Source organism: Hyla sarda, chromosome 9, assembly GCF_029499605.1.
Source record: "Hyla sarda isolate aHylSar1 chromosome 9, aHylSar1.hap1, whole genome shotgun sequence".
Lineage (NCBI taxonomy): Eukaryota > Metazoa > Chordata > Amphibia > Anura > Hylidae > Hyla > Hyla sarda.
The window spans coordinates 14,564,040-14,578,529 of NC_079197.1; the positions used below are offsets into that span (position 1 = coordinate 14,564,040).

At 40.3% G+C, this 14,490-nt stretch overlaps 1 protein-coding gene across 6 annotated transcripts in view; it reads left to right on the forward strand.

The window, feature by feature from the left end:
- RALGPS1 (Ral GEF with PH domain and SH3 binding motif 1) overlaps positions 1–901 on the forward strand; it is a 409,196-nt gene extending 408,295 nt beyond the window's left edge. For all 6 annotated transcript variants that reach the window (XM_056538115.1, XM_056538117.1, XM_056538118.1 and 3 more), the window contains one exon: positions 310–901. In XM_056538115.1, coding sequence (XP_056394090.1) covers positions 310–339 — 30 coding nt within the window. In that variant the 3' untranslated portion in view covers positions 340–901. The remainder of the gene's footprint in view (positions 1–309) is intronic.
- The last annotated feature ends 13,589 nt before the right edge of the window (positions 902–14,490 follow it).

Genomic DNA, 14,490 nt, shown 5'->3' on the forward strand with positions numbered 1-14,490 from the left:
GTATTGTATATATCATCTGCTCAGCTCCTCCTGCTCAATAACATGTTACCTGCAGATTGTACTGTATTGTAAATATCATCTGCTCAGCTCCTCCTGCTCTATAACATGATACCTGCAGATTGTACTGTATTGTATATATATCATCTGCTCAGCTCCTCCTGCTCTATAACATGATACCTGCAGATTGTACTGTATTGTATATATTATCTGCTCAGCTCCTCCTGCTCTATAACATGATACCTGCAGATTGGACTGTACTGTACTGTTTTGTCTATAGGGATTAATGATGTCTGTGCTTCTCTCCCATAGGCCCCCACCAATCTAATGTCTTTTGAATGAAGTCACCAGTCAGCAACATAAATAAAAAGTGCCAAACCAAGACAGTCCTCCCCCCGAAGACCCTACAAGCCACAAGTTTTACAAAAGAGGAGAAGCAGCGCATACTTTACTCTACTCAAAACTGGAAAACGAAGACATTGTCCGCGGAGCCAAGATGGAGTCTTGCACATAGAAGGCTAAATTTAAAACATTAGTCACCAACTTATCTTGTGCTCTCGGAGAGCCATGGACGGACCTCGGACTACAGGCTGCCATCTTATTATTATTATTTTTTTTTGCCTACTGGTTTTTTAACACTAATTTTTAACCTGACACACTGCTGTGTGTGCCGGACATAGACGCATCAATATTAACCCATGTTGGGTTTTAAACTGTTTCTCATGACAAAAACAAAACAAAAATAACTAATCTTCAGTGTTACCTATTACAACTTGTCTGACAGAAAGGTAGTGAACAACAGTTTTATAACTCTAGGGCGCTGACTGCTCATCCAATCACTCGACCAATCGCTGTGGCCAGCTCGCACTTTTATAGAAAAGAGAAGGGAACAAACCCCCCCCCCCCCCCAAAAAAAAAAGTCAGTTAGCTTCCCACTGATCACTATCTGATCAGTTCCTTAAACATGTATTTTGGCACAAAAATAATCATTGCAAAATAGAATATTATTTAACTGTTTTGTTTGTTTGTTTGTTTTTGTTAGATTTTGGAAAGAAGAGATCTTTGTTGTTGAGTCGATGATCATCTAGTACAGTGGTCTCCAATCTGTGGCCTTCCAGGTGTTGCAAAACTACCACTCCCAGCATGCCCGGACAGCCAACGGCTGTCCGGGCATGCTGGGAGTGGTAGTTCTGCAAACATTTAAGGGCCACAGTTTGGAGACCACTGGTCTAGTGCAGTGTTCACCAACATGTGACTCTCTCCAGCTCATGCAGTTTGGGGTACACTGATCTAATGAATATTTTACTTTATTTATTTATTTACTATATTAGTATAAAAAAAAGTAGGAGGTGATTGTACCCAATGTAAAGTGCACAACACTAGGTAAAGGTGAAGGCTTCCTGTGTGTGTATTAAAGGGGAAAACCCTCTTTTATCACGTCATAGAGATGTGTTAGGAGGGAATATCGGTGAGAGTCTTCTAATATGTCTATAATACATAGCAATAGGTAGAATTTGCCCTTGATCTTGATGTGGGTTGGATTAGAATTGTTCATTCCTTCATTTTCAGAATTTGCCCAATAGCGAATAAAAATCTAAAATTCATAGATGGTAGATTCATGGTGATAGAGTGTGGCCAGAATTTTAGGGGGGGGGGTTCACATATTTATAGCAAATATAATGTGATCTTTATTTGCTGTTGCTCTATCTGCTTTGCGCCTTCATTTTGGCCATGTGGCCATCAAATCCTTTGCTACTTTTTCCCAAAAACAGAGCCACAGGTTGTGTGTGGTATTGCGCCTAAGCCTCATCAGTTTAGTGGCGATAAGCTGCAATACCAGACACAACCTGTGGTTAAGTGTGGTGTCCGTGTATGCAAGCAAGGTTGAGACCAGCTCTACTGACCCACAAATTCTGTGCTCGGACTCGCACTGACCCAGGTGCGCAATTAATCTTGAAAAGAGGAAGGAAGTCCAGCATACGAAACTCCAATTTGAACTTTATTCGGCAATAAAAGCAGGTACAAAATAGTCACACACCATCAGATAAGCATCTGGACGTGTTTCGGGTGGGTATACCACCCTTTATCACAGATAGTTTACTACACCTCACGGATTCCTTATATCAGGAAAAAATTCTGAGGGGCGGAAACTTCCTGTTTGACAACTTCACATGTGAACACAATAATTAAATATGAATAAAATAACCATGTAGAGGTACCACATAGACAGTGAATAAAAAGACAGAAAGTAATAAAACATTGGTTTTCTCACATAATTCCTTTGTACTACTCATGTTGTGACTTAGTTTGGAACCATAATTTTAATAATAATAACAAATGATAATAATAGTAAATCAATAGGATTCCAATAGTCCGGCAGGAATTCCGGTATGCATACCAACAATCCGGTAAAATAGAAATAAAGAGATATTGCATGTATGAAAACCAGAACAACTAAGTTGTATTTTTAAAACTGGATGATATTAGTCATGCAGCAGGAATTCTTGCCTAATATTCAGACCGGCGGGGGCATGCGTCTTCAGAATAAAGTGTCAATATGCTTCTCTGTTACTACTAGTTTCCGGTGTGCATTGCCTCCTCTGTTACCTACAACTATTTTCTCAATTGCATAGGCTACAAATGCACGGTGTGAACCGTGATGTGCATCCAAAAAATGTTTGGATGCTCCTGATTTGTTTCTTATTGATGTGGTGTTCTCAATGTCATTTAGATGCTCCTGATTGCGTGTTTAAAATTTTGAATGCTCCGAGTGCAATTTGAAATATATTGGGAGTACCAAAAGAACATTTAAAACACGCATTCGGGAGCATCTAAATGACATTGAGAACACCACATCAATAAGAAACAAATCAGGAGCATCCAAACATTTTTTGGATGCACATCAAGGTTCACACCGTGCGTTTGTAGCCTATGCAATTGAGAAAATAGTTGTAGGTAACAGAGGAGGCAATGCACACCGGAAACTAGTAGTAACAGAGAAGCATATTGACACTTTATTCTGAAGTCGCATGCCCCCGCCGGTCTGAATATTAGGCAAGAATTCCTGCTGCATGACTAATATCATCCGGTTTTAACAATACAACTTAGTTGTTCTGGTTTTCATACATGCAATATCTCTTTATTTCTATTTTACCGGATTGTTGGTATGCATACCGGAATTCCTGCCAGACAATTGGAATCCTATTGATTTACTATTATTATTATTTGTTAGTATTATTAAAATTATGGTTCCAAACTAAGTCACAACATGAGTAGTACAAAGGAATAATGTGAGAAAACCATTGTTTTATTACTTTCTGTCTTTTTATTCACTGTCTATGTGGTACCTCTACATGGTTATTTTATTCACGTTTAATTATTGTGTTCACATTTGAATTTGTCAAACAGGAAGTTTCCGCCCCTCGGAATTTTTTCCTGATATAAGGAATCCGTGAGGTGTAGTAAACTATCTGTGATAAAGGGTGGTATACCCACCCGAAACGCGTCCAGAAGCTTATCTGATGGTGTGTGACTATTTTGTACCTGCTTTTATTGCCGAATAAAGTTCAAATTGGAGTTTTGTTTGCTGGACTTCCTTCCTCCTTTCAAGTTTAAGTGTGGTGCACTTTGTAAAAGAAAGCATCTATTTATTTTTTAACCCCATTCTTCTGTATATGTGTTTACATATGTGAATGACAAGTACTGTACGCAGTCGGTCAGAAGTGTTCTGCGTGTTCCTGTATATTTATGAGAACGACATTTGTTTCCATACCGATAGACAAAGAAAAATGCAGTTTCAGGCCAAGTAACCTGGAAGACTTCAAGTGTGGAGCTATAGGTTTCAGCAAAATTCGCTCTCCAAAATCCCATTGTTGCTCATTCCCTTCTGAGCCCTCTAGTTGACCCACAGAGCACTTTACATCCACATATGAGGTATTTCCTTACTCTAGAGAGATTGGGTTACAAATTTTGGGGGGCTTTTTCTCCTTTTACCCCTTGTAAAAATGGGGGGGGGGGGGAGGGTCTACAAGAACATGCGAGTGCAAAAAATTAAGATTTTGAATTTTCTCCTCCACGTTGCTGCTATTCCTGTGAAACACCTAAAGGGTTAGCAAACTTTCTGAATATCATTTTGAATACTTTGAGGGGTGCAGTTTTCACAATGTTGTCCATTATAGGGGATTTCAAACAAAGACCCTCAAATACACTTCAAAACTGAACTGGTCCCTGAAAAATTCAGATTTTAAAATTTTTGTGGAAAATTGCTGCTAAACTTTGAAGCCCTCTAATGTCTTCAAAAAGTAAAATCATGTCAACTTTATGATGCAAAGATAAAGCAGACATATTGTATATTTTGAATCAATATATAATTTATTTCTCGTGTCCATTTTCCTTACAAGTAGAGAGTTTCAAAGTTCGAAAAATGCTAAATTTCACAATTTGTTTATGAAATTTTGCAATTTTTCACAAAGAAATGATGCAAGTATCGACGAAATTTTTCCACTATCTTAAAGTAGAATATTTCACAAAAAAAACTATCTTGGAATCAAAATCATTAGTAAAAGCATCCCAGACTTATTAATGCATAAAGTGACACCTTAAACATTTGCAAAAAATGGCCTGGTCCTTAAGGTCAAAATGGGCTTGGTCCCCAAGGGGTTAAATAATAAACAACAACAACCTGCAATGTGTGAACAGGGACTGCCATTAGGCCCTACACAGCCCAGTCTGCAAAGAGCCAGTCGGGAGTGACAGACATGGGAATGGAAAGCTGAAATAAACGCTATCTGGTACTTGCAGAAACTAATAAAAAGTGAGGGCTCAACTCAAATAGTACACAGTACAATGGGTGCTACTAAGTGTTTCCAATACAAGCAATGCAGTAAGAGAAACACTTCAAATAAGAACACAAACTACATCTAGTACAAGTATGCAAAATGTCCCAACACAGAACTCTTAAAAAAAAACATAATGCACATAGAAAAAGCTAAATAAAGAATGTGTACACAATGAGAGTGCTCATAGTGCAGAAAGCATTTGGCTACGTATCAGAACAACATGGGGACGAAAGATCATTAGTCATTGGGGTAGTGTTTCCCAACCAGTGTGCCTCAAGCTGTTGCAATACTACAACTCCCAGCATGCCCGGACAGCCAAAGGCTGTCCGGGCATGCTGGGAGTTGTAGTTTTGCAACAGCTGGAGGCACACTGGTTGCAAAACACAGCATTAGAATATGGGACCCGACCAGGGGCGTAGTTATAGAAATAGCAGAGGTAGCAGTCGCACTGGGGCCCTGGTGCCTAAAGGGCCTCAAAACACATCTGCACCATAAGAGACCAGTATTTTAATTGGCACATGGGGCCCTTTTGCAGATTTTTCTTCGGGGCCCAAAAGCAACAATCTATACCTCTGTACCCGACATGTTTTGTTGCCTGTGTGCAAATTCCTCAGGGGCCACCTAATCAAAGTACTTATTTCTTGGCTACAAAGAGTGTTCCTGCGTGTCCTACATTACATAGATAACCAATTGATATTGAGGGTTCTGTGTAATGCTTAATTTCCTATGTAATGCAGGGAAACTGAACACTTAGGGCCCCATTACATGACCTGATGCACAGTTTAATATAGTGCCGGAAGTTTGGTGCTTGTTTAAAAAGCCTATTTGACTGTGTGTGTTATGCCCTGAATTACCTAAATCGTTTTTCCCAACCAATGTGCCTCCAGCTGTTGTAAATTTACAACTCCCAGTATGCCTGGACAGCCTGCTGGGACTTGTAGTTTTGCAAAGCCGGAGGCACTCTGGTTCAGAACCACTGTTCTGTATGGCACTAAACATGCCGCAGCTGTACCATGGTTTTCTTACTACAATACATTGGATTGCTATTACATCCTAGATGAAATTCCATAGACATTCAAAGGGGTTTGGCTGATGCCATTGGGAACGGCTCTATACAGACAAAGCCAAGACTTTACTAGAAGCAATGATTAAAAGGGAATTTTGTTTGAATTTTTTTGTATTACAATGTAACATATTCTAGATGATGTTTTGTATTTTCATGAAAAACTGTAAATTTGTAATATGTATAACATGTGACGCGGCTTGACTTTGTCCGGCCTTGTATTTTTGGTTTGTAAAGGGGTTGCTCCTAGTTACACAAGGGTTTTATTTGTGTTTCCTATGGACAGATCCGTGTGAGAATGTTCCACAATTCCGCTCAATTTCCGTTCTGCAAAGGTTGCATTAATTAAACCGCGGAATTCCAGCAATTGCGGCGAAATTTCTGTAGAATTCTGTGTTCTTAAAACAAGTCTTTAAATTTTGCGGAATGCAGAATTTCTGCCATGGAAGTTCTGCTGTATGAATGGGACAGCGGAATCCCATTAAAGACTATAGGCAGTAAATTTGGGCAGAGTTTCTGGCAGAATTCTTTCACTGAATTATGGCTGAGCATAGTCTAAAGGGGAAAACCACCTCAAGTTGTCTTACACGTTGCCAGGTTCACACTGCGTTCCAGTGCAGCAGAGTCCCATATATGTCAATAGTATTCCGCTGCTCAGTGCAAAGCAATGAAATTTCCTCTAATGCTAAAATTCATCTGCCAAAAGAATTAACTTTTTCATTCTTTCGGTGGGATACAGGACTCTGCGGACGGAAATTCCATAGTTTGAACCTTAGACGTGAAAAATTTGAACTACTGGGTATAGGCTTAGATCCCATTGACTACAACACTAACCCAACAGTGGTGAACTATCATCCTCATGAGGACCTTACATCATATTCAGCCATGGCTTAAACAATGACTAGACATAGAGTACACATGTATGATAATTCGGAAGTACTTCCCCCCCCCCCCCCCCCCCAATGTCTGACCCCTTATAGTGCAAGTTTTGCCCATATAATGCACACAGTGTAATCTTTTGCCATGTATGCCAGCTACTTGTAGTGCCCATGATCAATGATACATTTTTTTTTAACCTTAGAACTCTTAATCATGCCGTTCCTCCACTATTCCTCCTGGTAAATAAATGGAAAACTTGGCATTACCATAAAAGACAAGGCTCCTTCTCTATACGTAGTGTTAGATTGTGTAGGGACATCCCACCGACAAGGGTTATAGTAGGAGTCAGAGTAGCAGCTGTGAAACTACAACTCCCAGAATGTACCAATCCTCCTGGCCGCAATAAAGACCTTTTGCTTTAAGACATTGTTTCCCAGCCAGGGTACCTCCAGCTGTTGCAAAACTACAACTCCCTGTAAGCATGCTGAGAGTTGTAGTCTTGCAACAGCTGGAGGCACTCTGGTTGGGAAACACTGCCCTAAGCCACTAAAGCTGATGTCATAAAGTGGCATTCTGCAATATAACAATAGTCAGCCATTTCTGCATTACCAGGAGGGTAAACAGAGGACAAGGATGATGCTATTAAAGATATTGCAGAGTTGTTATTTTATGGGGAATTTCTACTAAAGCAGGATACATCTAATAATGCAAAAGCAACGTATACATTAAAATGCATTAAAAAGCATTTTGATGTAAAAAGATTCTATAAAAAAAAAAAGTGAAAGTGATCGAGGAGCTTCCCTTTTTTTTTTTTTTTTCTGACTAGTTCTTTTACTATTATCTCTAGATTCTTCAACGATCCTGTCCATGAGAGCTCGGCCACCTGAAGAAATTCTATTAATAATATAGGAAGTTGCGAGTTACAACTCAGAACAGATCACGTGAGCCCATGACTTATATCATATAAGGCAGTGTTTTCCAACCAAGGTGCCTCTGGCTGTTGTAAAACGACAACTCCCAGCATGCCTGGACAGCCGTTGGCTGTCCAGGCATGCTGGGAGTTGTAGTTTTGCAACAGCGGATGCACCCTGGTTGGGTAAACACAGATATAAGGGAATGTTTTCTATAGTAATATTAAATAATAGAGAATACTGCCTGATATACGGTACAGTAGAGGTTGCAGTAAACCTTGCGGGCAAGTAATTTCTACACAAATTTTCCCTCTATCCACTCCCCCCCCCCCCCAATCCTGCCCATCCAGTCATCACTATGATCTCAGAATAACAACCCCTTTTTTATTTGCAGAATTTGAGCACATAGGGGGACATGTATCATTATTTGTGTATGGTAGAAGCAGTTTACCCCTTTTCCCTAATTCTAAATTATGCGCAGAAGAGCTAAATTTATCAATCAAGCGCAATGAGCTTCATAAATTCCGGGTAAATATAGTAATCTCCTCAATCCACTCTTTGGAAAACAGAACCGATGATTTAGAGCATCTTGCTACGTTAAGTCCAAGATGGCTTATATTTGTGCAAAAAAAAACAGCTCTTGCGGCAAAATTTTTGGTGTAAAGGAAAAGTACGCAGTTAATACATCCCTGCGTACTATAGATGTCACTCCAAGGTACCCTGATTCGGCCACATCTGGAGGACATGCTCTACCAAAACGTGCGCAAAAAACTGCACAAAAAAAGGGCTTGCGCAAAATTTTGCGCAAAAAAATACACACAAAACATGGGTAAAATCTTTGATACATGTCCCCCATAGACCATTAATTTAGTTGGGTGCCAGTGCAAAAGATTATTCATGTAATGTGCGTCATGCAATACAGCCCTATACTAACCACAATGTATGCCACAGCTGCCATGCTGGGATATAGCAGATCCTCGGGGGCTGTCCTAATATCAGGCCACCACTTATAAAATGCTAAATTATGGGTTAAAAAAACAACTTTGTGCCAAAATTCATGATAAAGTTCAACTCCGTGATGCCAGCAATGGCTGCCACCTAATGATTATATTGTTGAAGGGCAGTCTTTTTTAGATTATTACTGTTTATTCTCTGTTATTTTAGGTTGTGTTCACGCTGCACATTTTTTGTTACATTTTGAACGTGCAGTTAGAAAAAAAAATTATTAAAAAAAGAAAAATATTTTTTTTTATAATTGGTGAACTCATTTAAAGACATGGTATTTTACCTATAAAAATTTTAAAAACAACATAAATGCTCAGTATGAACACAGCCTTAGATTTATTTTTATTTTTTTGTGATTATATGTCCATCCCTTGTGGATGCCACCACTGGGGCTCTGTTAGGAGCCGTGTGTACAGCCCGGTCATTGCATGCTACTTGTAGGATTTTGTGCTAGAATAGCATTTCACCATGACAACATACAGGACGTCACCTGTTACCGCTCCATGTTGTGCTGTAATGTTCTCAGTGTTACAGTACGACAACGACGACTTCACTATTTACCTCCGTTTCACGTGAAAATTCACTCACTTTCTAAGATTCAAGTTGTAAAATTGTTAATAAGCTGTAAACAATAAATATTCCTGGACAAGCACATGGCTGCCGTGTGATGACTTCTTTCTGCTGAACTGCTCAAAATGATGGGGGGGGGGGGGGGTGGCGGGGAATGGTGTTGCAAAAGAACAAATAGTTAAAATACAATCTGTAGGATCCTTGTTTCCCCCAATTACAGTTGAAAAACAAATATAAGGATAGTTGGACTCTTGTCCAGTTAAGTCACATTGTAAGAAATTAGGTCTGGCCAAAAGGATATGCTAATTAGGCTCCCTAATGGACACATAGCCCTAGGGACCCGATTTTGTCCCTGATACACCCTATAATACTACACCTTATGCCTAGGTGGAGTTATTGCTCTAACAAAGGCCGCCCCCTCAAGAACCTTACCCAAAAGACCTTGTTACCAGCCTAGGCACTATGGGTAACCCTATCTCCAATAAGCCAACTAAGGCTCCCTAACTACCTAAAGTTAGAGGAAAGGTGTAATCAGAAAATGACCTATTGTTTGAAAAAGTTTTTATGTAAAAAAAAAATGTTGATAATTTTTGGTGATGGGTTTTCTAATTTTCCATTTTACTATCTAAATTTTAAAATAGTCCCGAAATCTTGCACTAGTTGTAGTTTTGCAACAGCTGGAACACACTGGTTGGAAAACACTGGTATAGAGCATGAAGAGTGGGTTGGTCTTTTTCATGCTTATTATCATGACCGATCCCCTAAGCTCTATGGTGTAACTATAGGGGTGCTGATGTAGCAGTCGCTCTAGGGCCCCAAGGCACATCTGCCTTATAAGAAACCAGTATTATAAATGGCACATGCGGCCCTGTTGCAGATTTTGCATTGGGGCCCAGAAGCTACAAGTTATGCCTCTGCCTTGGCTATTATACCAAACAGTATAAAAGTCACTATGGGATATAGTAGACTGATACGTCTGCTATGTGTATAAGTCATGTGCTCCACCACCCATAATTATTTTTATTTATGCGGTGCTAAGAAACCCATGTATCACTTTGCACATGGATGAAGCAACAAATATGTAAAATGACAAGTAAAGACAACAAGGAAGCCACAAACAATGCGACAAAAAGAGAGAGAGGATCCCTTCAGTAAGAGAGTGGGAATGGGTGGAGTGACACAATAGGTATTGTTCTATATTTGGGGGTATAAATTACACTGTACAACCCCCTCTGGAGCCAACACAGATACAAAATGTAGAATGATGCAATGACAGGAGATAGTAGGGGTTAAATGTGTTATATAATAATTAAAAAAAAATAATATTTTTTTTGCTGTTTTTTTTTGCTCCAAATTTAGCTTTACAAAGCTATGGCTTATTTAGCTTTACAAATTTAGCTTTACAAAGCTATGGCTTATTTTTATGCTGTGCTAAAAGTATGTGTGGCGCCTTATCACATTTATTTCCCAACGCATTCAGCGTGAGTTCTTATGATCTTCACCTCTTTTATGGAGTGTGATGTATACGCTGATCCTGAGTCATGTTAATGAACCCAGTGACACATTCCTAAGAGTTTCATTAAAAGTGTCTAAAAAGAAAGACTTAAACAAACGCTGAATATTATCAGTTCTGTCTTCTCTGACAACTTTGGATAAAACCATCCCCAAGGTGTAAAAACCCCATAAGAACAAACCCCGATAAGAACACTTGTTTGCCTAAAGTAACTCTCCGTAATCATGCAAGCATGTTCTCCTGAGCCTGCATATTATTTAAATGGTGAGGAGGAGACCAGCCACTGCCAGACACCTCTTACAATGTCTTAATTCCCATTGGAGTAAAACATCAGGCATGCTAAAAACAGAAATTACCGATACTTCCACCTCCCCACAACATCTACTGTCATTAGAGAGTAAGACGACCTTCTTATACATTAGGTTGTTTGATGATCCCAAGAGAATTAAGTGGGGACCCACATCCTACCTCTACCATCTGACCCTATATGGTGTCTACATATAGAAGAGGTGGCCATGCAGGTGTGTAGTGCTTTTCACCTATGGTTTTGGAGACATCTGATCCAGTGACTTTTTGATTTTGATAAAATTAATAATAATAAAAAATATTAATTGAAAGAAAAATATATATGTTTATATATAATCATCAATTATGTATCTCCTCCAAAACAATATATGACTGATAAAAAAAAAAGTAAAATCCTCTGAAACATCATGAATATCTTCCCACCACCTTAAAAACTATTTGATGCTGCTGTTTTTACCAAAGCAGAACTTTTTTAACCTTACCTTTAACCCATTTCTCAATTAATTTCGAAAGGACAAAAGAAGCTTAAAAGTAATGATCACATTTCTTTGGCTAACCACAAGGAAACCACATGTACAAACTGATACTGACATTCGGGTAGAAGAATTTAACACCCATAAAATATCACTTCAGGAAAAGTCCGGACAAAGAAGAACCAACAAGTCAATGGCTGACGGTCTTAAAAGAATCTATCACCAGAAAACAAACTATTGTATAAAGTAAGATTTTATACAAAACATTTGTCATTGAGCCAGTGGGATGTCTTCTGTATCAGTCTTTTTCCTGCATTTATGGGGACATCATACATCTTTAGTTGTGTGTAGTCTTTTGTATATTTCTGTTGACCAATAAAAATAATTTTATTCAAACCCCAATTAGAATGTAGCTATGACATCTATGTCTGTAAATACTGTAATAAACAAACCTTTCCAAACGCTAACCTCTAAAATGACCCTACAAGGTCATATGGCGATATAATAAAATTTTAATTAATCTGCCATCCCATAATACAGTCCCAGTGCCAAATAGACTGCTTAATGAACTGACAATGTCAAGGTCCTAAGCTAGAAGAACAAAATGCAATATCAGGAATCCTCTGTCTGTTCTCTACTTTCTGGCCCTTCTCACTCTTGACCACAATGGAGACCAGTTGAAAATAAGCCTCATTTTCAGGAGGACCTGTCCTGATTTTAACAAGTGCTGTGTAATCCTTAATGTCCCCTGTGGTGGCGCTGCGGGAGAATTCAACAATTATGGCCCGACTCTGCACAGAAAACGAGAGACAATCATATAGATCAGAGTTTTTTACAAGGCTAGAGCCTTGGACGGGAAGTACTTCATGAATAATTGACAAATAATTGACTAATGTCTTGTTGCAGACATTTTTTGGTGCAAACAACAATTATTTATTCCCTTACAAGCTCCTTAGTTCTGAATTGTCCCCGTGCCTCCTCGGGGCCTTTAATGCTATTTCTGACACATCTCCCTTCCCACCCTCTTTTTTGCAAGCTTTTATAACTGTCATCTCTAAGGTGGGGAAAGATCCCAACCTATGCCAAAGCTATCGCCCGATTTCCCTCATCAGTGTAGATGCCAAATTGTATGCCAGATTGTTAGCTCTCCTGATCAGGTGGGCTTTGTTCCTACCAGAGAGGCTTGGGATAATACCCTGAAATCCTTCTCTCTGATCAATTACGTATAGTCATCCCGTATACCATGTATGCTGCTGTCACTTGATGCCAAAAAGGCTTTTGATAAGGTGGCTTGGGTCTTTCTGCAAAGAGGTCCTTCATCATTTAGGTATCGGCCCAGTGATGTTAAGTCGTATTTTAGCTCTTTATGCTCATCCCCAGGTGAGGGTTCGGATAAACGGGGCTCTGTCTTCCCTCATTGCGATCTGCAATGGCACCAGACAGGGCTGTCCCCTCTCCCCTCTTTTAATATGTATTCGTTATGGAACACCTGTTGCAGGCTATCAGGCAGTGTGAGGACCTTAAGGGGGTGCAGATTCAGGGGAAGCATGTTAGACAAAGTCCCTTACACTTTCTGGCGCAAACTTGCTTTGCATCGACTTGCGATTTTCTTGCAGACAATACTGGACACAGTTCAGACTAGGGGGGGACTTGCAACATAAGGCACACACCCGTATCCTGTTTGTGACGCCAAAAGTTGTGGTGTGGCATGGGGCAGTGATGAGGTGCAGGGCAGATGGTATTACCCTAGGGGCAGATGGTATTAACCCCTTGTATTCGTGACACCAGGGCATGGTTTGGCCTTAACCAGCCAAAGGTATACCACTGGATCCTGGGCTAAGCACGGGAGCAATGAAAACACTGACGCCAAGTTACGGAACAACGGTAGCTTTACTGAGGGTAGACAGTTGTTGCAGTCTATGCAGTACAGCCAGGGCCCAAGGAGGTGACCAGTGACACAGAGACCTTGCAGGATTGCTGGGACTTGTAGTAGACAGCAGAACTTAGTACAGGCCACGCTTGATAGACAGATGACTTGACTTTCAAATTTGACTGATGATTGCAGGATTTGACTTGTGGCTGCAGGACTAGACTTGAAGCTGCTGCATTGACTTGTGGCTGTAGAACTGGACTTGAGGCCTCCACTTTCTGGACACACACTATGATACGTCTTGACTGAACTGGACCTCAGGAACAAGAGCATGGAAAGGGAGTGAGCAAGCTCCACCCAGGGTTTATATCAGCTGGCCACTAGTTCCTCCTGGGTAACAATCACATGGCAAATTTATGAAAGACACAACACACTTTATATTACATAACATATGTACATGGGGGAAAAAACTGCAGGAGACCCTGGGGACACTGCTTGAAAGGGCAGGAAGGTACAGGGAAACACCATCCCGTACTGGGCCACCACACATTTGGAACATTTTCTCGGATCTCTGAAAACCTCTTTAAAACATTATCACATCCGGGTGAACAGGGCTGGCTCTGCCTATAGGCAAAATAGGCAGCCGCCTAGAGCGCCCTCTGGTTGGGAGCGCAACTATGCCTGCCACAAGAAAGTTTGACAGCCAGCATTTGAACCACTTGCTCCACCAGCTCAGCCAGCACCACCACCATAACCCCCCCTCTTATGTGTCACCCCATTAGCAAGGTAATTACATAAGGAGGTGGTTTGTTACAGTGTGTCACCCCAGTAGTAAACTAATTACATGAGAGGGGGGCTTGTTATAGTGTGTCACCCCAGGCTTGTTACAGTGTGTCACCACCGGTAGTGTTGGGGCATGTCAAAGGTCGGGCCAATGGGTGGAGTCAAGGGGCAGCAAAATTAGCTTTTGTCTAGGGTGGCAAAAATCCTTGCACCAACCCTGCGGGAGAATACATTCAGAGTGTGCACCAGGAATATGACAAGTGACTTCCGGTCAAACCCAAG